General features: G+C 38.9%; 1 protein-coding gene across 1 annotated transcript; it reads left to right on the top strand.

The window, feature by feature from the left end:
* On the top strand, positions 1-26,606 carry NAPEPLD (N-acyl phosphatidylethanolamine phospholipase D). The gene is made up of 5 exons (XM_024196960.3): positions 1-297; positions 13,676-13,988; positions 19,154-19,800; positions 23,110-23,224; positions 25,632-26,606. Exons 1-5 carry the CDS (start codon positions 98-100, stop codon positions 25,758-25,760), a joined length of 1,404 nt encoding a protein of 467 aa, XP_024052728.2. The 5' UTR covers positions 1-97; the 3' UTR covers positions 25,761-26,606.
* The last annotated feature ends 766 nt before the right edge of the window (positions 26,607-27,372 follow it).

The following is a 27,372-nucleotide window of genomic DNA, read 5'->3' as shown; positions in this document are numbered from 1 at the left end:
GCGGGTCCTGCGAGCTCCCTGAGCTCGGCGGGGGGGTCGGGTAGGTGATGGCTCCCGGGAGGGGGAGCCGGGCCGCCGGCGCCGCGCAGGCGCCACCATGGTGAGGAGCAGGGCGCTGTGGAGCTGCTGCCTGGAGCTCCTGGCGCTGCCTTCAGCGGCTGGTGGTTTGTCAGGTAGGCGGCAGCAGCAGCCGCGTAACGGCTCCTGCTGGGGAGTCGCGGCGCAGCCGGGGGAGAGGAGCCGCCGCCGAGCCATGGAGGAGGACGACGAGGAGAGCGCCCAGGCGCAGCCCGAGCGGTGAGGAGAGCCCTGCACGGGGTCTCACTGCGCTGCGGGCCCCAGCTCAGATGGGCTCAGCTTCTGGGAGAGTGGGTGTGGGACCGACATTGGGGTGGGGAGGGATTGGTGCCCCCCCAGCTCCTTTAGCCCCCGGCTCTAGGGCTGGCTTCTGTCACGGAAGTACCCCGGGCAAAGCCTGCGCGTTGGAAAGGCAGCGAAGTGCATTAGATGGCCCGCCTCCCCCCAGCTTTCTGCCTCCCCCGCTAGCTGCAGTGTTTCAGTTCAGGCGCTTGCTCAAGGGGTGTGAGGTTTTTAAAAACTAACCACGAAGCACTGACTGTCCGAGCTTGTCTCTCCCACCAGCAGAAGTTAGCCCAATGAGAGAGATTACCTCACCCACCTTCTCTAACTTTCCTGAACCACCTTTATCGTGTGCGCTGCATAGACAGCATCTTGGCAACTGCAAATCATCTTGGTCGCTCTCTCTTGCTACCCCGAAAGTTAAGAAATCAGGGTTAGGGGGCTCGAGGGAAGAAGGCAGAAGAGCCAGCGTATGGTTTTTTTAGAGGTGTGTTGTTGGTTTTTTGGTTTTTTTTTTTTTGGTTGGTTTAATAAAACCTGTTCAAAATAATTTATTCATTCTTGTTGCTTGTGTGGGCGAACCTTGTACCACTGGAGTAAATGACGATGGGTGATCGATAGGATTTGCCACTGGCAGCTGTGTCAATGAGTAAATGAGTTGTTTCCTGCTGATGTCCCCCCTCCCCAAAAAAAGTGAAAGTTAGAGATGTTTAAGACCTACTGAGTCACTTAAATCCATCTCCTTGCCAGCGCATGGTTTACTACAATGTGTTTTCAAGTGCTTTGTCCATTCTAGTTTTATATCTGATTTTGCTGTTAGTTGTGTTTAGCACAGAAAGCCAGCTCCTTAAGAGAAACGGAAATGGATTGCATCTAAAAAAGATGCTGCAGGTTGTCTGTGTTAGTGAAAAATCTTGATTAGACCACCTATTAGTATACCATTTTTTAAAAATTGGGACCAAGAGTCTTATCTATGGCTAGTGAATGAAATCCTGGAAGAGCAGGTCCTGTTTTCTCAGTTGCTATAGTTTTATTCTCCTTTTTCATTGACATGGTAATATGCTGCAGCCTCATTCAGAAAAACATGTTATATAATCTCCTACAAACATTTGTATGCCTCACAGCATTGTCATCTCGTTCAACATTTTCCCTATTAAAAAGAAGCACTGTAAACAGATATTAGTGACAGAAACATTTTTTCTTACTTTTGTAGAATTCAGATGTGAAGTAGAAAAATATAGTCTGTTTAACCAAATAATCTGGATGATCAGTAACTATCTAAAGTACAGATTTAAACAAAGTATTTTTCAAATGTGATTAACTATATGCTACTAAACTCTTTTTTAAAACAATATCAGGAAATAAGTTTTCATGTGATGAAAACTTAAAATCAATGAAATGTGATTCTAATACATTACTTGTACTCTGCCCATCAGCAAACAGAAAATCTATTTTTTTGTAAATGGACTAGCAGACACAGTAGTACAGCCAAGAAAGTGCTCTCTGTTTGTATGTTTTATTTTGTTCTAAGCAAGACTGACTACGGTGCCACCAAAAATTTCATGTTGGGATAAGGAAATGACTGGCCTTTAGCGTCTTTTCCCTAATAGACTTCCGAGTGCTGTCTTAACTTTTTTGTCTAATAGATCATAAATTAAGGGTAAAGTTTGGGGATTGATTTATTGAACAGATGAGATGCTCAGTAAAAAGTCTTGTATCAGAAATGAGCCACAACTGAAATACCTGATATGCATATGTATTGAAATTGTCTGAAATCCAGACACTTGATATTAATCTTAGTGCCTGAAGGTGTAAAAGCCTAATTTGACTCTCCCTGGAATATAATCTCTACATTCAGAACCACTGCCAGAGTATGGAAAAGTGGAAGGGAAGGTCAGAGACATAAGAATGTAAGGAGGTGGGATGGAGTAGAACTGCAGAAAGGGAAATAATGGTTAAATGTGCTATGGGCTTTGTCTATGGATTTCAACCTACCTTAAATAAAGCAAAAGGCATGTACTGCAGATGAATAAGCAACAGCCTTCACAAAACTTTTGATATCCTAATACAACTGTTGGATATTGGTAGCTAGCTAGACTTTTGGGAATTGCCTAGAGAGAAATCTAGTGCTCTAGCACTTCTCCATGCATAGTAAGCTAAGTGACTGAGCCGGCACCACTAATTTTCTTCTCCCTCCATCCCGGAATCACTTTTAGATTCTTTCCCTTTCTGCAACTGGTTAGGAGATTATTTTGGCTGGGATTAATAAGCACTAGGTGCTGCAAAAACAATTAATACCTTCATGCATAACACCTGCTGTAACAGTGTTTTCTGTTTTGTTTTGGTCTTCTATAAAATCATTCTTGGTCTTGTGTTTTCATTATTTTGTTTTTATTAACAAATGTTAGTGAGAAATCCTGTAGTATGGTTCGAGTACCACTGAATTCTAGCAGGGTCCCAGTTCTAATCCCCACAGCTCACAGTATGACCTTGGTAAATCACTTGGCCATCTTGGCTCAGATCCACAAAGCTGTTGAGACGCCTAACTTCCATTAGGAAATAGCTTTGTGGATCTGGTTGCGTGTGCCTAAGTGTAGTTGCAGGCATTGGGGGGAAAATTTCACTAAAAAACATATGCTGCATTTGATCTGAATTTTGTTGGAGAAATAAATTACAGGAATAACAAGCGAATATTATTTATTGCTTATTTGTGCTACAAGAGCACATAAAATATGCTAGGTGCTCTACAAATATATAGGAAGCTATAGTCTTGGCCATGAATAGCATATAATAATAATAATAAAAAAGGACAAAGGTACACAATAGAAATGGACCGACACTACAGAGGATACAGAAAGATTTGGATAAATCAAAAAAAGAATAAGGTGAAGGGGCTATCCAGATAGATACAGTATTATGACATGTGCCATCATTTCCCTGCGTAGAGAATAGGCTGATAGAGTACAGTACATTTAAGAAGTCACATAGTCTACTGTATTAAAGAATAATAGTAAGATGTTGGTGTGTATGAAAAGATTTGTGTTATTAGGGGTAAATTATTATAGTTGGAGCTGGTAGCACCATCTATACTTAAAGTTGCCTGATGCTTCCCTGTTTTCAGTTGCTTATGTCCCATGCTGGGGGTGTGTGTATGTGATTCAGCCTAAATGCTTCCGCCATTTCCAAGAATGAGATTAGGGAAAAATACATTGTTTGACCATGTGAAATAAAGAATTGGTTTCACTGTCGTTCACCATGGTGTTAGCGATGTGCCTTTGTTGTCCCTGTGGAAAAAGTGCTACTTTAACATTACAGTCAGCAGCAATTATTCCTCAGATCAGTGATGTTACCCAACCATACTGAGGGTCCCATTGGAGTGTATGAAGAACGGTCCTGATTTGGAGTGATGGACACATTGAAAATGGCAGGTTTGGTTAGGAAGGGGCAATGGACTGTGGTGTTCCCAGTTCCTATTGGTATCTTTTTGGGAGCAGAGTTATAGTTGTGCTGCGTGTGAAATGTCATTTCATGTCTACATTTCTTGTTTTTTTATCATTGTGATTTGTTTTAACTGTGATGCTGCTGTAAGGGAGAAGTGGGGGAGCCGTATCTCTGCATTTATTGGCTTTTCACTGAGTTTCAGAAATTAAACTCTCATGTTCAGGAAGAGCATGAGGAGTACAGAGCACTGTTGAGCATCTGCTAGCGTAACTCTCGTGAAAAATTCGTATGTGATTTTTTGAATGGTTATATTGGAGAAGAGAGCATAGTGAAACTAAAATGATAAAAGAAATGGATGGATTTCTTCTGGGGAGAAAGGCAAAATTAGTTGTACTTGGATGCAAATGTGATTGAGGTTATATGGTAGAAGTATGTAAAGTAGCTAATGGTTTTTATAAAATTAAGTATGACCTATTTGACTTAGTTGGACAAACCAGAGTTAGGGGACAGGTTTAAATTAAGAGAGAACATGTCAGAAGAATTTAAGGAGGTATATTACAGAGAGAAGTGAAGAGATGGGATTGGACTTCAAACTGAAGTGGTAGAGTCATCTAGATCTAAATATTAACGTATATAAGCAACAATTGAATGACAACATACTCCTTCAATTTATTAAACGTATTAGCTATTCCCAGGCATAAAACGAACTGCTCTTACAAACTGATAGGTGAAGAGCTTTTTCTTCCTCAGATTATCTATGGGCGAGGTTTGCATGCTAATGTGTTTGTCCTCTTCTGGCACAAAAATGATTTTTTAAGGCATAAAAATATAAATTAGAGATGGCAGTTGCAGAGTTGGATGTAAAAGATCTAAAATTAAACATAAATGGACTGCTTCCTGCTCCTATATTGCTGTATAACTGTACCTGTAGACCTAGGCTACAGCACCTTTCGAAGACACTGTTTTATAACAATGTTTTCTGTTCACGGTGATAGGAAAAAAAGTTAGAATGTGTCAGGAAGCTGTACACTAACCTGGTTCATTTTATACTATAGATGGAGCACTTAGTGCCATTTCATCTGGGATAGAACCAATTATCTTTTAATCTCATCTAATTAACCTAAAAGTTAATCAAGCAACCATTAATACAAACTGAGGTACCTTCAGTTAACTTAGTACTGTCACAGCACCATGTAAATTCACAACTTTTTGTATTTATTTAGATTTGTAATTAGGTAAAGCCTAATTAAGTAAAAGCTCTGGGAACCCTAACATCACATTATATATAATAATCATTAAAATATTAAAATAAAAATAAAACCATGTGAGTTGGGTAATCAAATAGTACAAGTAGGCATTTAATGGATGTTTATGCACCATTAAAGTTTGACAGTTAAAAGTACCAAAATCTGCAGTCTTGGAAAGATTTATGTTTGTACTTAACTATATTCACATGAGTAATTCTGTTGACTTCAGTGGGACTGCTCATATGCATAAATCTCTGTAGGCCTGGGGCCAGAGTCAGGGAATTTAAAAATTCAGGGCCAGATCCTACCATTTGATCTGTATGGACCGACTTTTATGCTCATATAGAGCACTATTGATTTTATTGGGACTCCATGCAGGTACAGGGGTTCATGTATGCGGATCCAGTTGCAGGTCGATTCCAACAGCAATGATCGCTTAGCTGGTCTGTGTTGCTCATGTGTACTGTTTTCTGTTTGTATTTTTCTGGTTAAATGTAAATCATTATTTACATTGTAAAACATATTAATCTACATATTTAGGGCTGAACTTTGGCCTGGCTGCATCAGGGTGTAAAGGACTGTACTCTCTTGTGCAAGCTACACAGTGAGCATAAGGAAGCAGATTCAGGGAAGGGAACTCAGAACTGCTGCACCCCCTCCTCTATGCGCTGGTGGGCAAGAGGGAGCAGGGAATTGGTATAGCCTTGGCTCCGCAGCTCTCACCCCCAGCATGTCACCCAACATAGCTGCACTGGGGGAAGTACGCTGTGTTGGATACTGCTCCTTTTTAGAGCAAGGGGGAGATCAGGAGGCAGATTGAGTCATAATCACTATTCTGTCTTTTACAATGAGTAGATCATAGTGACAACCGAGGTCTTAGGCAGAAAAATAAAAATAGAAAATACTCCATATATGTAACAAGTTAATGTTACTATAAGAACCTTAACTCTGAATTTCCTGACTTTTTGTGACTTTTAAATGTTACTTTAGCATTCATTAATATTTTGTTTTTTATTAAAAACTAAATGGCCAGTGCTTAATAGTGTTAGCATTTAAATGGTCCCAATTAGACTTTAAAATTAACATACTTTAAGTTCCTAGTACAGTAACTTAATGTTCCCTGTATATAATAACAAAGTAAAAGAGAAAATAGCTTCTGGCCAATATGTTTTCTGGTGCACATTTATTTTGACAATAAACATCAGGAATTCACTTCATATTAATGAAACAGATGTAGATGTAAACAATTTGTAGCCTCTTCCTTTGCATGCCTTAAAGATGTATATTCAATACTTATAAAATTTCCTGAAATCAATTCAGTTACTCCTGTTTTACAGTGTTCATAGTGGAACAACAATTATTTTAAAGTCAAAACACTTATAGGTACTGTGTTTCCTGTCCACACTAGTAGGAAACCAGCATGATATAAAATGTATGCTGCTAAATATGGCAGAAAATTGTGTGGTAGTTTCTTCAGACATTGTGATACGGACATAAGGGCACCGCACACATTTTCTCACTAGTCACCAAAATATGAAATAACTTGAGTAAATCATTTTGTAATGTTTTTTCTCCCCTGCTGTGCAGTTTTAAAATGGAACAGTCCAACACACTAAAAGAATCCTTTGAAGACCGGTTAGTTCCACAGCTTGAGGCAAAATCATAAGGCTAGGAGTGTTCAGCCAATCTGCTGTTCTGATTGGTTTGAACAGCCTCAAGTGCTTTATAATGAAAGTTTAACTGCATTCATAATCATCTAATCTCAAACTGTCCATTAGTTGCCCTAAGCAATTTCAGTGCTAAAGAACAATGAAAGAAAAGAACACTGTGAGTAAAATCTAGCTGGCAGTGACTATCGATAGTTAAGATTGCAGGGGGCATTTCTTTCCACGCCCCCTAATGTTTGCAAATAAATTCCTTTTCAGCTGACTGCCCTCAGATCCCCATCTCCCCATCCAACTCCCCTCTCATTCCTGACGCCCCCCGGGACCCCTGCCCCATCCAACCACCCCTTCTCCCTGTCCCCTGACTGCCCCTGGAACCCCTGCCGCCCCATCCAACCCCCCTTCCTTCCTGATTGCCCCCATTCAACCCCCTGTTCCCCCCCCCGGCCACCATCCACCCCCCCGCCCCCTGACCACCCCCCCGAACTCCCCTGCCCTCTATCCAACCCCCCCTGCTCCCTGCCCCCTTACCGTGCTGCCTGGAGCACTGGTGGCTGGTGGTGCTACACCCGTGCCGCCCGGCTGCAGCCGGACCACACTGCCGCCGCCACCACACAGCTCAGAGCACCGGGTCAAGCCGGTCTCTGCAGCTGCGCTGCTCCAGGAGCTCACAGCCTTGCCGCCCAGAGCATTGCACCGGCAGCGGAGCGAGCAAGCTGAGGCTGCAGGGGAGGGAGGACAGCAGGGGAGGGGCCTCGGGCTAGCCTCCTGGGCCAGGAGCTCGGGGGCCAGACAGGACGGTCCCGTGGGCCGTAGTTTGCCCACCCCTGGGTGAGGAATACCATCCCTGCCCATCCTGGCTAATAGCCATTTATGGACCTATCCTCCATGAATTTATCTAGTCCTTTTTTGAACCCTGTTATAGTCAAAAGTTTAAATTGGATTGGTGCATAAGATCCAGAGAACAGGAGCCCTGCTCTGAAATTAAATCTTATGGGGCCCAACAAATTAAGGCTCCACTCCTTCAGATGTTAGCATGTCCATAGGAAGTGTGTGTGTGGTGGTGAGTTATACTTGTATGCAGTATGGTAGTGGATGGTAGATGGGATGGGAGGAGGTTTTTATCTACATGGAAGAATGCGAGCATTAGTTAGAGAGATTCCATGTTCTGTTGCCTGTATTCTCCTGACTGAAGTTAAAAAAAACCACTTTCATGCTTGAAACTTTGTAATGTTTAAAATTGCATTTTCAAGGAGAAATACTGATGACAATGTGTATTTGTAATTTTTCACTTCTATATTTCTAAGGTCCACTTGAAAAAGGTGTGAGGTAAAATCCATTTTAACATTTCACTGAACACTTCACTGTTGCTTTCCTAAAAGTTAATGGTTAATGCCAATACGAAACTACACCATATGTATTTTCAACTGTTTATCAGCTTTTACTTTGGCTTGCAAAATTGATCCAACACCTACTAGCTCAAGGACTAAGCCTAAATGTGAGGCCAAAATGCACAGGTTCTCCAAGCCATGCCCTCCTGAGCCACAACCCCTCTTGCCTGGTATGTCCCTTCCACCCACCGTACTGCTTTGGCCTGAAAACCTTGGTATATTGCTGGATGAACTGAGTCCCAAATGAATGCTGGGCCACCACAACATATTTATCAATTAATATTGCCCCTGTCTTCCCTCTGAGGGTATGTCTACACTGGAATAAAAGACCTATAGCATGTCTGCAGCTGGCCAGGGGTCAGCTGAATTGGGTTTGCAGGGTTTGGGCTACAGGGCTAAATATTGCTGTATAGACGTTCAGGCTTGGGCTGAGGCCCAGGCTCTGGGACCTCCCTCCTCGCAGGGTCCCAGAGCTTGGGCTGGAGCCTAAGCCCAAATGTCCTACACAGCAATTTTTCAGCCCTGCAGCCTGAACCTGAGTGGGTGTTTAATTGCGGTGTAGACATACCCCTAGAATCCTCTTCTGGCATAGTGTGAGTAGGGCTCCTCCACACACAGATTTCTCTGCTGGGTTGGTTGGGGACTGACCTCTCTCCAGTATCCCCTGCTCTAGGGATGAGGTTGGCAATTGCTCCAGGGCATTCCTCATCTTAAGATGTCCTGGAGGCCAGGGCTCCCCTGTATAACAGCAGTGGCAGCTTCCTACTCTGTACACCCCCTGCAGTGTCAGAACTGGAGTTCTCTCTATAGACTCAGGAAGACATCACTACATTGATTACACTTGGTTTACAATGAATGTTTTCTTTGCAATCATAAAGGCTAGGAACTTAATTTTTTAAAACAGAATCTTTACTTCTGCAGAAGCTATTGGCACTTGCCTGAGAGATTTCTGCTCACCTATGTGAGTGGATTTTTCAAACCCTGCTTCTAACATATTTCTTTCCTAAAGAAAGCTTTTCATCAGACCTTAGGAAGGATTTAATTATAGGTCACTTTTCCACAAACTGATGATTAATTTTTTTATGCTTAAATGCATCTGGCTATTAAAATATTTCTTAATTTAAAAAAGTCCTCCTGCTCTGTTTTAAATGTTCATAGCAGTCAAACACTATTTGCATCCCATTTGTGCATTTGAAATATATCACATGTTTGCTTACTGGAATGTGGTTTTGGGTGTAAGATAACTTGTGTGAGTAAAGCATCCAGGATTTGGTTAATGTTTAGCATATATAAGGGCGGATTCTTCCCTTTTGTTTACAAGGGTCGAGCGTACAAGGTTACCTGTGCAAGTCTACAATTGCAGGATGTCTACATGGGATTTTTTTTTTAAAGTCTGTTTATTGCTACCCCACACACAGATAGGATTTAACAGAAGGCTGGTTGATTGCAATGTCTTGCTCACTTATACATATTGACAGACAATCCAGTGGCTTAAAGTAATAATAGGGGGTTGTTTCGTGCTAGAAAAATAATATTGCGTCTGAGGTGAGCTCAAGAGGGTGGGAGGAAGTGTTGACTCATCCCTGATTGAGTACTTTGTAATGTTCGAGATATAGATACCAAATCTCAGATTTAGAAACTTTCTTGTTTAGAATACCAAGAACCTCTGTAGACAACCTGCCAGGTTTTACTTTAAGCCAAAAGTTGAAGCATGCTGGATTTTCTCAAAATGTTCCTCTTCACCTTAAGAAAATAATTAGCTTTAGTTTGCTGTACCCTAAGCAGAATCAAAACTGATGTACAGAGCAAAATTGCTGCATTTCAGACACACTGGGTTATACCCACCACATATTTCCAAGAGAAACATAAATTAAGAGGCAAGAGAGAGACTTTCAAGGAATATACAGTTCAGAGAATACTTGACTAGATTAACTGTTTCTAAATTTGTAATTTTCTTTATGCATGTAAAAAGGTTAAGTATTCAGTCAGTTCTGGCTGATGAGGTCTGTGCTCCCCTCAAATGCTTATGGAATGCTAATGAAAGCCATGTACGTGCATCAAGTGGAAAACATATTGGCAGATGGATACCTGCAGTGCCTTAAATGCCTTGGCACCCATTTTGTTGTCAGTACAACCATTCCCTCTTCCCTTACACTGATACTGAACCAAATTATCAAAATTTCAGAGCAGGATCAAATGTGCATTTAAGCAAAAATTGAACTCACCCATTTGAGAGATGAATGTAGTAGATAAATTAAAACTTTTAAAAATGCCTCAGACACTTTTGGAGCTCTTTTAATGTAAAATTACTTCATAGATTCCAAAGCCAGATGGGACCCTTGTGATAATCTAGTCTTTCCTACTATATAACAGACCATAGGACTTCCCTGAATTAACTCCTGTTTGAATTAGAGCGAATTATTAAAAAAAAAAAAATCCAGTCTTGACTTAAAAATTTCCAGTGATGGAGAATCCACTACAACCCTTAGTAAATTGTTCTAATGGTTAATTATCGTCACCTTTAAAAATTTGCTCCTTATTTCTAGTCTGAATTTGTCTAGCTTCAACTTCCATGCATGGCATCTTGTTATACCTTTGTTTGCTAGATTGAAGAGCCCTGTTATCAAATTTCTGTTCCCCTTGTAGGTACTTACAGACTGTGATCAAGTCATCCCTTAGCTTGTAGTAACAATCGTAATATGTCAACTTTACAGTAGCTTATACTGTGGACCACAGTCGTCATATATTTGAATAAGAAAATTGAAATGGGTGGTCTATTGAAATGGTAACTGATTAATTTACTGAAATTAAATACATTAGAATTTGATACGTTACCTTTGCATATCATCTTTTAGCAATTTTTCAGATGTGGTTTTATGCTGTTTGTTTGCATGCTTTAATTAAAAAATACGTAATTAAAACTTCTGACTTGGCATGTAGTCCTCTGTGAGGAATTAAAAAAAAAAAATGGTTATCCCTGAGTGCAAACAGCAGCATGTAGGTATACTGCATAGTTCAGTACCTGGAAAGACATACTGTGTAATGCATATATCTGCACACAACCCTTAATCCTCCTTTGTGCTCCCTTCATTCTTCTATATATCACAGTCCTGCATACTTTCTAGAGTGGCATGCACAGTTTCAGAATGCACACAATTTGAATTAAATGTTATATAATGATGTAATATATAAATGCATTTACTGGAATATGTGATTGTTAATTAGCAAGTGTACAAACTGGGTGATCTCTCTAAAACCACAAGAAAATTAATGCAAAGAAACGTAATTTAATCCAACATTATGGTTGAGATTTTACACTGTTAAAGGCCAGTGGCAGTAACCCTGCCCTGCTGTGGATGTATGGAGATATTTCTGTTACCATATGGTGTTGTCTTTAATGCCTTAGTAGTCTATGTCTGTGCAATATGGCAGAGTAATGATTGATGCAGGAACCATCTGTGTATCTCCAACCCTCATCAGCTATGTCATCTATGTCATGTCACAGGTAAGCAATCTCGCTAATTTGCAAATGGCTGTTCCTATAGCAGGAAAAGAGGGATCTACCTCTAAAGTCAGAGCTCCACCAATACATAATTTTTTGATGGGTTGTAGTAACATTAAACTGATTTTGTCTGTGTATAAAATCTCAGCTGTAATGGTACACTAACATAGATTTTTGTATTTAATTGTACAAGGGCAGAGTGAATTCTAGCCACTCGGGTACTTGTAGATTATTTTGTCAAAGGAACAACACGTCTCTTAACTAATTTGACTAAAACCGTGCTAAGTACAATGGAGAAATTTTTCTTTTAAATTGCTTGTAAGTGAGTCGCGTTATTTAAAACCATCCTTTTGAAACTGATCCTTGAGCACACAAAGTTTGGAAATCACTCAGTTAATGTACAAGTACATCTCTAATGGATACCTGAGGTCAAGCTTGATTATTGGGTGAAAAGTTTATGTAGTCCAGAATGTGTGGAGGGCTTGTTCCATATCACTGAACAGCCCAATTCCCAGCCTGTGTGTAGGAATGGTTCTCGACTGTGATAAAAGGGATAGTAGCTCTGGAACTATAAAGGGAAGTTTGCATGCTAGATACTGGTACCTCTATTGTTACTTCTAGTCAGTACCATCAGTCTTAATTCATGAATGCTAAAATTCCCCCCCACATTGTTTTGAAGTATCTAATCAAGACATTACTCTATAAGAATGTTTCCAGACATATTGGAGACCAATACAAATGCTGTTTCCATCCGGCCATTTAATTTTTTCTTGTTTGCATATCTATTTAAACAGTGTTCCACTGATTCTAAACAATGTACAATGCTACTTGTCTGCCTCTGGTCATTTATTGTTTTTAATCATGTAAAGGTCTGAAATCTGTGGTACTTTTCTGTTTTAAATAACTGGACACCAAACTAACATTTGTCTTAACATTGGTAGAGGATTGAAAATTTAATTCAAAATAAGTGTATTCCAGAGTTTCTTAAACTAAAGCTGTTAAGTCACTCACTTATCACTTTGCGAGGGTTTTTTCCCTCACCTTGGAATCCTGTTGAGTTTGGATTGTTTTATCTAAATTCCTAAACTGTAGAGGATGCATGTTCAGCATGACAATATTGTGAATGCAGCATGGGTTAGGAGTTCTTGGCTCCCATATTCTAATTGCTTCTATGAAATGGACTTAAACTGTAGCTGTAGGTAAATTAATTTGTTTCTCGAGTTGCAAAATAAGGATATTTATTAACTTCACAGTGGTGCTGAAATTAAGGTACTGTTTGTAGAACGCTTTGAAGATATAAAATACTAAATGCTGCAAATAAAACATAAACATTGGACCTATTGTAGACTCCAAGTCCAGGAACCAGCCTACTTAATGGATACCAGACTTCTGCAGCTCATCCCTGGGATGACTAGTTTCATGGGACTTGAATTGTCCTTCAGACATTTGACTTTATTTTAATTATATCAGTTAAGCTTAACTGAATTTTCAGCTTACCTATATTGTCTAAAATACAGCTATCTTGAGGCATCAAATACCTCTAGTGGTTCATACATCTTGTTCATATTATACAGAGATGCATTATTCGTTGATGTGTCTTTCAAACAGAAGTATCTTTATTGCTACATAATACTGCAGTTTTTATTACAGAACAAAGGTACGATGTCAGGTATAAAATATTTCATAATTCAAGAAAATCAAGGATGTGCTTGCAAGATCAAATTACATCAGGTGTTAAATGAACTTTAGGAGGAGTTTGGTACTCTTCCAAAAAGAGAAAGTAAAGAACATCCCCCTCTTTTATACTTAGTATGTCATAGGGCTGGGTTCTAAAGTGATGCATACCAGGAAAGAAGATTCTGCCTGAACTATGCTACTTGCTAAGACATGTTTTTTAAGCTTTCTGTGTAATAGTAACTGTTTTAAAAAGTAAAGTTATATGGAAAAATAAGTTAAATTGCAAAATGGAAAGGGCAGCTTTATTTTTGTGATGATGTGGAAAGCTTTCAATTTTATGAATGTTAATGTTAGTGAAAGAAAAGATTTATTAATTTAAAAAATATATTTTAGCTCTTCATCAGAAGACATGGATGAGAAGGCAGATGAAGAGCAACCTTTAACTGCATGTAACCAGTACCCTAAGGAGGCAGTAAGGAAACGACAAAATTCAAGTCGAGGTTCCAGAGGCAGTGACTCCTCCAGGACGTCCAGAAAAAGCTTCAGATTGGATTACCGATTAGAGGAAGATGTAACTAAATCAAAGAGAGATAAAGATGGAAAGTTTGTCAACCCTTGGCCAACATGGAAATCTCCATCCTTGCCAAATATTTTGAAATGGGCCCTTGTGGAAAAAAATAACAGCAACATCCCATCTTCAAAACAGGTAACTAGTTGCATGTTTACTAGTCCAAGATGTAGGCCCTAATCCTGTGGGGACACTGAGAGCTCTCAATTCCTATCTTTAAAATAAGAGGATTTTCAAATTCTTAGGACTCTTTTGGAGACTCTAGACCAGTGGTGGGCAACCTGCAGCCTGCCAGGGTAGTCCGCTGGTGGGCTGCGAGACAGTTTGTTTACATTTACCATCTGCAGGTATGCCCGCCTGCAGCTCCCAGTGGCCGCAGTTTGCTGTTCCCGTCCAATGGGAGCTGTGGGAAGCAGCGGCTAGCACGTCCCTGTGGCCCATGCCGCTTCCTGCAGCTCCCATTGGCCGGGAATGGCAAACCGCAGCCACTGGAAACTGTGGGCGGTCGTGCCTGCAGACGGTCAATGTAAACAAACTGTCTCACGGCCTGCCAGCAGATTACCCTGATGGGCTGCATGCGGCCCGTGGGCCGCAGGTTGCCCACCACTGCTCTAGACTGTTTTTGGAGACTCACCAGTTTCACTGGTTTTTTTCGTATCTTTTAATTTTTTTTATTATTCCTTTCAAAAGCCATCCATTTCTACCTTTTTAATGTGAAATCTTTAATTCTGTGTGTTAGGCCTGTAAACTTGGAATAGATTAATCTATCCCGTTCAGGTTATATGTTGAGAGAAACTTCAGGAAATACCCAAACAGCATTTGTCTGAACTCACATGGTTACAGGTTATTGCATGTTTCTCTTTCAATAGATATTGGACATGTCTACAATTTGTAGGATATCTACTACATTATTCAAGCTGCAGTTATTACTTATGGGACATTTAATTACAAAAACATTACTGTATGATTTGAATGGTGGTGAAAACTTTATATAGCTTTGGGATGGTATAAAACACCTAAATTGTAATGATGATTTCCTCTTTTTGCCAGCCACAATCCTTAGGTTAGATTCTCTCAGAGAGAGTAAGTTTTTATATTGAGGCTAATTTGAGCAAACATTTATACTAAGACACTGTCAGGTTATTGGGAAAAGACACTATTATTTATTTGTCTTGCATCAGTGCCTGTAGGTCTCAGTCAGTTTCAGGGCTTCATTGTGCTAGTACTGTATACAATCATAATGTAAAAACCCCCCGTAAAAATAAAGCAAACTACAAACCCTCTCCCACAACAAAAGAAAGAAAATACAGTTCCTGCCACAAAGAGGACTGGATATTGGTCTTAAATGCCTCAGTGTGGAGATGCACTTCTGAGCCAGTATAAGTTACTAAAACTTTTCAGCATCCAGGAGACAATCATAAGAGTTTATGCTTCACAATCTGAAGCATGTGGCAGACTTTCATTGGTTGATCTATGAATGAACTGTGAAGACAGCTAATTGACAGCTCTTCTGATGAGAAAATAAGTCTATATATCGCATTTTTAGTGATAGTGGCTCAGATTTGTTTGATCTCAGAGGGGTAGGGAATCTCTTTAAGGAATAGATTAAATCTGTATACAGTTGGTTTGACAGTATTTTGAGCGCTATTCTCCAGGATTAATTAACCCATTTTAAATTTGCTAGTCCCACAACATCCAACGTGTACTCCTTGGGCACTTAGCCAGTATGTGTGCACCATGCTTCCTGCAAAGGATCAAACTATTTGCAGCCTCTACCACCACGACAAGCCGTTTCTTCTGGCTTGCCACGTTATCTTGTGTGGAGTTCACATCCTGGCTTGCATTGACACCTGGCTGCTCGAGAAAAACCCACTCAGACCAGGCTACCAAGAAGATTTAGTCCTTCAGAGGCCTAGAAGGGCCAGGAGAAGACACTGACAGGAGGCAGCAGGCCAGTTAAAAAGGTTTGCCTGCTTCTTCTTAAGAGCTGTCTGCTGTGACACTTGGACAGAGCAGGAACTGGTCACTGCTCGCCCAGATCCTTAGGACAAGGTCAGGGCTTTGGCCTCAAGCGCTACAACTAAGCACTTGCCTTTAAAAGCACAGCCAGTCAAATTCTGAGTTTTGTTATCCTTAGTTAACTGTTTAAAGACTGGTGCCAAGTTCACAGCTTAGACCGCAATGCTCTGAGTAGACGGCCACAACTTGTGGACTAAGGCAGGGAGCTCCCGCAGCACCACACATGGCCCTGCAAGCAACCCCACCTATGACAAACAGATGTATTTACTTAAAGGGTGACCACCAGCCTGTGAGTCTGGTTAATGACTGACGACATGGGTCAGTGCTTTGGTGTGTTGTGTGTGCAATGGAGAGCTGTAATATTGTTTCATTTGAGCTGGAGGATAACTCTCTCTGACTTAAGGGAAGGTCAAGAAGGAATTCATACCATGCCTGGTGCAGAGCTAACTGACCCAACTCTCCAACTCTGATTTCCTAGTTTGCACTTCAGATGGTGAAGTAAGAACTAGTAGACAGTAGGAGCGTCACTAAAGTGAAGTAAAAAAAGTCAGAAGCAGCAAAAAGATAGATGAAACATTATTATTTGGACTTCTCAGCCACTTCACTGCTTGCTTCACCATTGTCTGCATCACCTCTGAATTAAATCGTAAAGTGTTTCTGAGCCTACTTAAAATTAAAGCTGAGGGTTCAATGCTTTCCTTGACACTGCTTAGCTGTAGCGTCTTTAATACAAACTACTACTTCCTCTGCATTCTAGTTAGCAACCCCTTGATTTTAAGAACATGCTAAATAGCTGACACTCTTAACTGGTTCATGTTATCAGTCAGTATTTTGCATATGGAATTGTATGACACCCATGACATACTTCATTGTAACTACAGACTATTGCTAAATTATTACAACAAGCCTCTATTTTTAACTGGGAATCTAGACCACAGACTTTCTGTATGTTACTGGCTTTGTTAATGACTTTTCTAAATGGCATTGAGATGGCTTTAATCATCATGTATTGTAAACATAAATTGTTGATTTGTGTTGCTCCACAAATCTCAGTTAAAATAAAATCAGATGGTGAGTCAGTATGTACTGAGCTCCAAAGTCCTAAGCTAATTAACCAATCTTACTAAAGCCAGTCATGCATTTCTTCTTGCTTTGCATTTGGGGTGGGGAGGTGGGGATTTCACATTAATGCAGTAATGAAAAGAAGTGAGTAGTACATATTTTTCTCTAGATATCTTTGTCCACAGCCAATTTGTCATTAATGTCATATTTCAAACATCTGCCATTGTTCTTGGAACAAAACCAAACATCTATAGTGCAACTATGTCACCACAGTAATACTAGTATGCTAATACTAAATCCGGATAAGATTGTGTATTTTATTCACCTCATTGTTTACCTCGTTGTGCAATTCAAATGATTTAGTATGGAATATATTGCAGTAGAAGTTGTACACTCTTTTTTTAAGTACTTGTGATTTCAATAATGAAATGATGACTTGGAAAAACCTATTTTTTTTTTTTTTACTCCAAAATTTGAACATTTAAAAAAGACAGTCATGAAGAAATTTTTTCAACACATTAAAGAACAAAATTCTGTTTTATGAAGAAGACCTGAAAATGGTTTGCCCCAACTCCTTTCCATAATTTTGTGTTAATTCATAGATTTTAAGACCGGAAGGGACCATTTGATCATCTAGTCTGACCTCCTATATAATAGAGGTCACAGAATTTCAGTCAGTTATTCCTGCACTTAGCTCAACAACTTGTATTTGGCTAAAGCATATCTCCCAGAAAGGCATTCAGTTTTGATCTGAAAATATCAATGATGGAGATAATACCACTTCCCTTTGTAGAGAAAAAGAAAATTGTGCCTTATTTCTAATTTGAATTTATCTGGATTCAATGTCCTGCTATTGGTTCTTGTTGTCATAGAATGTCAGGGTTGGAAGGGACCTCAGGAGGTCATCTAGTCCAACCCCCTGCTCAAATCAGGACCAATCCCCAGACAGATTTTTACCCCAGTTCCCTAAATGGCCCCCTCAAAGATTGAACTCACAACCCTGGGTTTAGCAGGCCAATGCTCAAACCACTGAGCTATCCCTCCCCCCGTCCTCTCTTTGCTAGATCAAAGAACACTATAATACCGTGAAGATAATCAAGTCCATCTCTCTGTCTTCTTTTTGATTAACTAAACACATTTTGTTCTTTGAGTCTCTCATTGTAAGGCATTTTCTCCAGCTCTCAAATTATTTTTGTGGCTCTCTTCTGCACCCTCATCAGTTGGAAGGTGGTCAAGTGGATCAAATATGGCTTTATCCTCTTTTCAGAGAGCATTGCCATAGTTATTGTGAAAGGGACATAAATGTCTCACTGCAAATAATGCAATTTTTATCACCTCCCTTCTAAGAAAAATATATTCAGGATGTTTCTGTAACATACTTTTTAACGGAATTCTTTATTCAAACTACAGCTCCAATGAAATCCCAGATTGAAATATTGATCTGAAGGGAATTACACTTAATCATTACCTTTCAATAGTTTCAGTAGAACTGAAATTCATATTTCAATTTTTAATTAAGCTTCCACGGGACTTCACATTTAAGATAACCCTCCATAAGTAATGTAGCAGCAGTGGTGCTGCATTATACCTCTCTATTTGGCAGTTTCTTAAAAATTTATCAGCAGTATTCATTGAATTATTGACTCTGCCAGTAGCATATTAGTGGTCCTCCTAGCAGATTAGTCTCTTCAATCTAATAAGTAACTTGTAATAAATCTCTCTCTGCTGGGACTCTGGAAGGATATTGCTCAGATCCACAAGCTATAGCTCCAATATTTAAGCTAAAGGCCAAACTACAAGAGATAGTAGTAGTAGTAGCAGCAGCATTAAGATCCTCTTCCAGGGCAATAGGGGCAAGATATCAGAATTTGTTGCTAATTTTGAGCAATTCTATTTCATTCCAGTAAAAGTCTGCAAGTTGTTTTCAGCACATCTTTGAATCGTTTCCTTTGTAGAGCCGCAGGCCTAATTCTCTTGCTCTCAAGAGCATGTTCTAAGGACTAGAAAGATTAAATGATTATTAAAAATAAGGTTAATGATTTTAATTTAATAGGAAGCTATTGAAGTCACTGGAAATGGTATATCTGTGCATCTACTTGCAGGTTTCCTAGAAATTAAAGATGTACACTAAGTACAAGCCTTGTTTTGTGATTGGTACCTTGTGGGCTTTTTGTTGTGTGTGTGCTTTGCTTTCTAACTCTTTTTTTTTGTTGTTTTGCTAGGAACTTGATAAAGAGCTTCCTGTGTTAAACCCTTACTTCATTCCAAACCCTGAACTAGTTGGTAAGACTGGAACTGGCATGCGAGTCACATGGTTAGGACATGCCTCAGTTATGGTGGAAATGGATGGACTCGTAATTCTTACTGACCCAATCTTCAGCCAGCGGGCTTCCCCAGCACAGTTTGTGGGTCCAAAACGTTTCCGAGGACCTCCATGCACAGTAGATGAGCTCCCAAAAATAGATGCAGTGATGATCAGCCACACCCACTATGACCATTTGGACTATAATACTGTAGAGAGTTTAAACAAGCGTTTTGGCACTGAGTTGAGATGGTTTGTGCCTCTGGGTCTTTTAGAATGGATGCAGAAATGTGGCTGTGAAAATGTGATTGAACTGGACTGGTGGGAAGAGAACTGTGTCCCCGGTCATGACGCAGTTACTTTTGTCTTTACCCCGTCTCAACACTGGTGCAAGAGGACTGCAACAGATGACAACAAGATTCTTTGGGGCAGCTGGTCTGTCTTGGGGCCCTGGAATAGGTTTTTCTTTGCAGGAGATACTGGTTACTGTGTTGCTTTTGAAGAGATAGGCAAAAGATTTGGACCTTTTGATCTTGCAGCTATTCCCATTGGAGCTTATGAGCCAAGGTATGCAAATTTCAAAGGGTTTGACCAAAAGATATGTAAACTATATCAATGAAATGATATATTGATTTCAAACCACTTTTTTTCTTGTTAGTGGTTTAATACTAACATTGTATCTACAGCTTCTGAACTTTTCACTTGTCTAAAATATATTTCAGGAAATGTAGAGCAGAAGAGCGATTTGAAGGCTGTGGAAATAATAAGGGAGAGCAAAGGCATGTCTGTGCTATGGACCGCACAGCTGCAGCTATGTTGTTGTAGCAGCATAGTGCAGATGCTTCCTACATCAACAGAAGGGTTTTTTCCATCAATGTAGATAATGCACCTCCCTGAATGGGCGGAAGCTAGGTTGACAGAAGAATTCTTCTGTTGATCTAGTTGACAGAAGAATTCTTCTGTTGACCTAACTGAGGGTTAGGTCAGCTTAACTACAGTGCTCTGGGATGTGAATTTTTCATACCCATGAGTGATGTACCTAAGTCAATCTAAATTTTAAGTGTACACCAGAACCAAGATGTAGAAAAGAGAGGGAAAGAAGCTGAAATGTGGTGTTTTTTTATCAGACATTATTCCAAAAACTATTGAAAAACACACACAGCCTGGCATTATTTTAATGTGAAAAGAAAGTAGGAATAGGAAAGGCTACTGGGATCACCCAGTCTGAAATCCCTTTTCATACATTCACACAATTTACAGTGCTACTATATTATTCTAATTACCACATTACTTTCCCCGATTTCAGTTCTCACGTGATTCTGAATGCTTTATAGCATTTGAAAGATGTTTGTCTGGGCATCTATTTCCTGCTTATCACATGGTATCTAAGCTTTCAGATGGGATAAAGCATTGGTTTTTAGTAGGGTTGTCGATTAATTGCAGTTAACTCATGCGATTAACTCAAGAAAATTAACTGCGATTAAAAAAATTAATTACGATTAATCGCGCTGTTAAATAATAGACTACCAATTGAAATGTATTAAATATTTTTGGGATGGTTTTTCTACTTTTTCAAATATATTGATTTCTATTACAACACAGAATGCAAAGTGTACAGTGCTCACTTTATATTATTTTTATTACAAATATTTGCACTGTAAAAATGATAAAAGAAATAGTATTTGTCAATTCACCTCATACAAGTACTGTAGTGCAATCTCTTTATCGTGAAAGTGTAACTTACAAATGTAGATTTTTTTTCTTACATAACTGCACTCAAAAACAAAACAATGTAAAACTTTAGAGCCTACAAGTCCACTCAGTCCTACTTCTTGTTCAGCCAATTGCTAAGACAAACAAGTTTGCTTACATTTATGGGAGATACTGCTAAGTGCTTCTTATTTACAGTGTCGCATGGCATTGTTGTAGCCGGCATTGCAAGGTATTTACATGCCAGATATGCTAAACATTCATATGCCCCTTCATGCTTCAGCCACCATTCCAGAGGACATACTTCCATGCTGATGATGCTCGTTAAAAAAATAATGTGTTAATTACATTTGTGACTGAACTCCTTGGGGGAGAATTGTATGTCTCCTGTTCTGTTTTACCTATGTTCTGCCATATATTTCATGTTATAGCAGTCTTGGATGATGACCCAACACGTGTTCGTTTTAAGAACACTTTCACAGCAGATTTGACAAAACGCAAAGAAGATACCAATGTGAGATTTCTAAGGATAGATACAGCACTCAACCCAAGGTTTAAGAATCTGAAGTGCATTCCAAAATCTGAGAGGGACGAGGTGTGAAGAATGCTTTCAGATGTCTTAAAAGAGCAACACTCCGATGTGAAAACTACAGAACCCAAACCATCAAAAAAGAAAATCAACCTTCTCCTGGTGGTATCTGACTCAGATGATGAAAATGAACATGCATCGATCCGCTCTGCTTTGGATTGTTATCGAGCAGAATCCGTTATCAGCATGGACGTATGTCTTCTGGAATGGTGGTTGAAGCATGAAAGGACATATGAATCTTTAGTGCATCTGGCACATAACTATATTGCGATGCCGGCTACAACAGTGCCATGCGAATACCTGTTCTCACTTTTGGGTGACATTGTAAACAAGACATGGGTAGCATTATCTCCTGCAAATTGTAGCCAAACTTGTTTGTCTGAGCGATTGGCTGAAGTAGGACTGAGTGGACTTGTAGGTTCTAAAGTTTTATATTGTTTTATTTTTGAATGCAGTTATTTTTTGTACATAATTCTACATTTGTAAGTTCAACTTTCATTATAGAGAGATTGCACTACAGTATGTGTATTAGGTGAATTGAAATATACTATTTCTTTTGTTTTTTTACAGTTCAAATATTTGTAATCAAAAATAAATATAAAGTGAGCACTGTATACTTTGTATTCTCTGTTGTAATTGAAATCAATATATTTGAAAATGTAGAAAACATCCAAAAATATTTAAATAAATAGTATTCTATTATTAAGCGTGATTAATTTGTTTAATCATGCATTTAATCACGATTAATTTGTTTAATCACTTGGCAGTCCTAGTTTTTAGCTTTAGCAGTTCTCAAGATAAGTTGCTAAAATGTCAGAAATGAAGCCTGGGTAGGTTGGGGAAACAAACCAGAAATCAGAATTGTGAGATTAAAGTCCAGTATTTCTCATGAACTACGCAGTTCAGAAATAAATTCTAGCATTCTCAGTGATGTGCAAAATCTGCTTCTATTCTCCCCTTTAGAGAGACTTTGACTGTCACTGATCCCTACACTTTTTGACACTGGCCCGCAATCAATTATAGCAAATTCTAGAAGTTGAACCAATGTAATTTTAATCCTGTGCCTTATACCTTGGGACTTGACATCTCACTCAAAACACTGCACCTCCAGTAGCAAGCAAAGTGTTCGTTCAATACCGACTCGGAGAGAAGAGTGCTATCTACTGAAGCATGTTTCTTTCGGTGTATCCTATGATTCTTCATACATATTGATTATGGTAATGTTAGCATGAACTTGCTTCAGAGCAGATGGCCCATAAATCCTTAAAATGAATACATTGGGAAAACTTCCCACCTCTATAAGGAATACCGATTAAAAAACAGAACTAGTAGCCCTCCAAATTCTGTGGATGTGCATGCTGTTGTATACACCTATTGTAATTAGTTGAAGGAATGCTAGTCATTACTAGCAAATGGATTTCTACAGTCTCTGTAACTTGGTCACAGTTATAGACCTTTCTTTTTGATTAAATGAGGATATCTTAACACCTCTTGCCTATTTAAAAACCCTAATAAAGAACAGATATCTTGAATGTAAAAGGTTACACTAAATATGTAAGTTATTTTGTGTTTGTTAGGTGGTTTATGAAATACCAGCATGTGAATCCTGAAGAAGCTGTAAGAATTCATATTGATGTTCAGACAAAGAAGTCTGTAGCGATTCATTGGGGAACCTTTGCTTTAGCAAATGAGGTGAGTTTGGGCTAATCATGAATACATTCAAATTTTCTAAGTACGGAAACAGTAATTAAGCTTAATCATCTCATATTATAACAAACATCTATAAATGAATTATCTATAGCTCAGAATTATAAGCTTATTTTGTCTTAATCCTTACATAACCGACTACATATTGTATGTATTTAGTTAAGACTAAATTCTACAATTTTTAATACAAAAACTAGTTCAGTTTTCTTAACATTTTATACCTTGAGCTAAAATTGTTCTCAATAAAGCTGAATTTCTTGTGAATGTCAAATACATCAAGATAAAAGGCAGTGAAAAAATATCAGCACATTGGGAGCTTTTGTTATGCAGGCAGATTTGAAATGCTTGCTCTATTGGCAGAGGAACTGGTGCACTGAAAAAGGGGCAGGCATAATACGCTTGATCAGAAGAGATCAAAGTTGCATGTTAAAAGAGCAGGTCTTGTCATCAGATTTGTGGTACTGGGTTAGCATGAACGTGACATGAGACGGCTTATGTAGTAAATGACCACAGATAAGTCATACAGGTAATAGAATTCATGACAAATGAGGGAGAGAATAAGAGAAGAAACCCAGAAAGAGAGAGACTATAATTCTAGTCCAGCATTTGAAATTTTGCATCCGTGCCTTGAATCATCAGACACTTGGGACACAAATCTAGATCAGATGACGGGACAAAGAAGAGCTTGTGTCAGAAATCCAGAAAGAGAAATTGACACAGAAGATAAAGAATTTGCAATTGATCTTCAGATCTGAATGCCCCAAATTGGGAAGAAAATATTTACAATAGTACATCAGCAGGTATTATAGAAATGTGCTGGATAGCAAAACTAAAACAGACAATCATGGTTTTTATTACCATTATAGATGAAATTATTAATGAGTCACAGGGTGAAATAACTTTCTGAAATGGAGGATGGGAGTGTTGTTATATGGATAGTAATTTAGGTATACAAAAATCAGGGACAGCAGAAATGTGAATAAATATGTAATTGCTAAGTATCAGAGGGGTAGCTGTGTTAGTCTGTATCCACAAAAACAACAAGGAGTCTGGTGGCACCTTAAAGATTAACAGATTTATTTGGGCATAAGCTTTCGTGGGTAAAAACCCCCACTTTTCAGATGCATGTGTACTGCTAAGTTTGCTTTTATTGTTGTATCATTTGCAGACAGGCAGAAGTTAGAATATTATAGGTGTATATAACACTTTACTAAACATGTAAAATGTGATTAACTGTCTAATCCTGCATAATTAACAGTTCCTTTTATAGTTAATTTGAGGTACACTTTATTGACAATTTCATATTCTGTCAATTCTGAGCCATATTCTCAATTTTTAACTTCATAAACAAGTTTCTAATATAGGTAATATGTTGCCACTGTTTGTAAAATTGTAGTTTAGGGGAAATTGTTAAAACATCTATATGCATTTTATCTTGTAACTAGTAGCCTGGATACTGAGTTAAGGCGGCAACATATGTAAACACAGTATCTTTGATACAGCGTTTCCCATGCCGGCTACCTTGAATAGTCTGTGCCTTTAGTATCCAACATATAAAATGTGCTTTTTTAATTATTCTGCATACACGTTGAAAACTCCCTTAAGCCTTTTTTTTATATGCTTTGCTTTGTATTCAAGATAGCATTGCCTAGAAATGCTGTGTGCACAGTATACCTTCTTCAGATGAAGAGTTCATATTATCTAAATTTATTTTTAAAAATGTAACACAGCAAGGAGACAGCATTGAAATGACAATTTGCTTGCTTGAACAATTAAACTGAATAACCTTTAAATGTGGGAGAAGGAAGTCTTTATTTTTTGTTGATCATGACAGGGAATGCATTTTTCTAAAATTGGGAAAGTGCCATCTACAGAATTACCAACCCCACTTCCTCCAGTACTTAACTTTTCCCCATGGTTCCCAACCCAGGAGTGAGCTGGTCCTGGTTTATTTAAAAACTCTTATCCAATAGGGTGTGAGGTAGCATGGATTTTGAGTGATAGATGCATATTTAGCTAGTATTGTAAAGATTATAGGTCATCCATTGTCTGTTACTAATTGTATAATTTCAGTGGGGTGTTTTAAATAATAATAAACCTCCAAAAAAAAAAACCACCTAAAACTTTCACGTTCACTTAATCTCAGAAAATGTACACCTGGTACACATTGCCCATTATATCCAAAAGGTGAACCAGTTTGTGTAGAGCAGTGGTTCTCAACCTGCGGCCCAGTCAACACAGAGCTGCAGCCCACATGACATCCTCAGGCCCATAGAGGTAGTGTTGGATGCGGCCCATAATGGTAAATAGGTTGAGAACCACTGGTGTAGAGCTTGAAAGCCATATTTTATCTAATGCTGGCATTGTGTCTCTTTCTCCTCTCTATCCCCAGTATTACTTGGATCCTCCAGTTAAACTGAATGAAGCCCTTGAAAGATATGGCTTGAAACCTGAGGATTTCTTTGTCTTGCACCATGGAGAATCACGAGACTTGAATATAAATGATGATGGATTTGAATAATTTAAAAAAATCTGGCAATTCTTTGAGCCTTGTTTTGATATGTACTAGGAAACAATGAAAAGATTGATAGCTTCATAACCCTATAATGAAATTTTCTAAAAATTTGTACTGGATTTTTAGACTCCAGGTTTGTTAATTTCAGAGGTAAAAATTGTATACCTGCTTGATCATACAGTTGCTTAGAAACTGAATGGCATATTGAGAGATGATTTAAACACTAGCTAATGTACAAGGCATTAATTGTCTAGAAATACCTTGTAATTTCAACTATGTACATCAACCAAAAAATGCTTTATTTTAACTTTTTCATATATGGTTTTATGGGGTGGAGTCTTCCAACTGGTGTGAAAGCATGTTTAAAGTAAAATACTGATTTTACTGAATGCCTGTATGTTTGCATTTCATGAGAAACTAAAAATGATCTAAAGAAATGTGCCTTTTTAAAGAGAGATATTACTTAAGATTTGCATCATTAATGCATAATTACTGCTGGCCAGAATATCTGTACTCTTTCATTGTTTTAAAATTATTCTTTATCATAGATCTAAATATTTCTATTGTTTTGAGATTGGTTTTCCTTGTCAAATACGGTACATAAACTCATTTTGCTCCTATCTGAAGTCATGATTCAGCCTTTTATTTCTGTATTTTTTTTCAAATAAGCAGAGGCACTGATGGCATTGTCTCAAATACGGGCTATAGAAGACTTTTCACAGCTTCCATATGGTTTTACTAAGCATGCTGTGGGATTATAAAATTTGTGCAGTATTGTAAAACTTGGCAAAATGCATCTGTATTCAATTGCCATACCGACTTACAAAATAAAGTCTATTATTGCCAGGAAAATTGTAATTTTCCTTCACATTTCATTGTAAAAAGTTGCTATACTACTTACAGGACTGTTAGTTATACCAAAACATAAGTCTGACTGCAGGGTATGGATATTTTTTGTTCTGGGAGTGCATTGCACATTAAATTCATTAGAACGGCCATATTGAGTCAGACCAAAGGTCCATCTAGCCCAGTATCCTGTCTTCTGACAGTGGCCAGTGCCAGGTGCCCCAGAGGGAATGAACAGAACAGGTAATCATCAAGTGATCCATCCCATCACCTATTCCCAGCCTCTGGCAAACAGAGGCTAGGGACACCATCCTTGCCCATTCTGGCTAATGGATGGACATATCCTCCATGAACTTACCTAGTTCCTTTTTGAACTCTGTTATAGTCTTAGCCTTCACAACATCCTCTGGCAAATTGTTCCATGGGTTGTCTGTCTCATGGGGGACTTCCCTCACTTTTTTTCTTGTTAGTGGTTTAATACTAACGTATCTGCGGCTTCTGAACTTTTCACTTGTCTAAAATATATTTTGGGAAATGTAGAGCAGTTTGAAGGCTGTGGAAATAGTAAGGGAGAGCAAGGGCATGTCTGTGCTATGGGTGGCACAGCTGCAGCAGCATAGTGCAGATACTTCCTACATCAACAGAAGGGTTTTTCCATCAATGTAGATAATCCCTGCCACCTTCTCTTCCCTCCTCGTGAAGAGCCTCTGTATGCACATACCCTCATTTTCCCCTGGCACTATAACATTCAGGATGTTCTAGATCCTTTTGT

This window comes from Terrapene carolina, unplaced genomic scaffold, assembly GCF_002925995.2.
Source record: "Terrapene carolina triunguis isolate 2854851 unplaced genomic scaffold, T_m_triunguis-2.0 Scaffold68, whole genome shotgun sequence".
Taxonomy (NCBI): Eukaryota; Metazoa; Chordata; order Testudines; family Emydidae; genus Terrapene; species Terrapene triunguis.
This window is presented reverse-complemented; position numbering and strand designations above follow the sequence as displayed.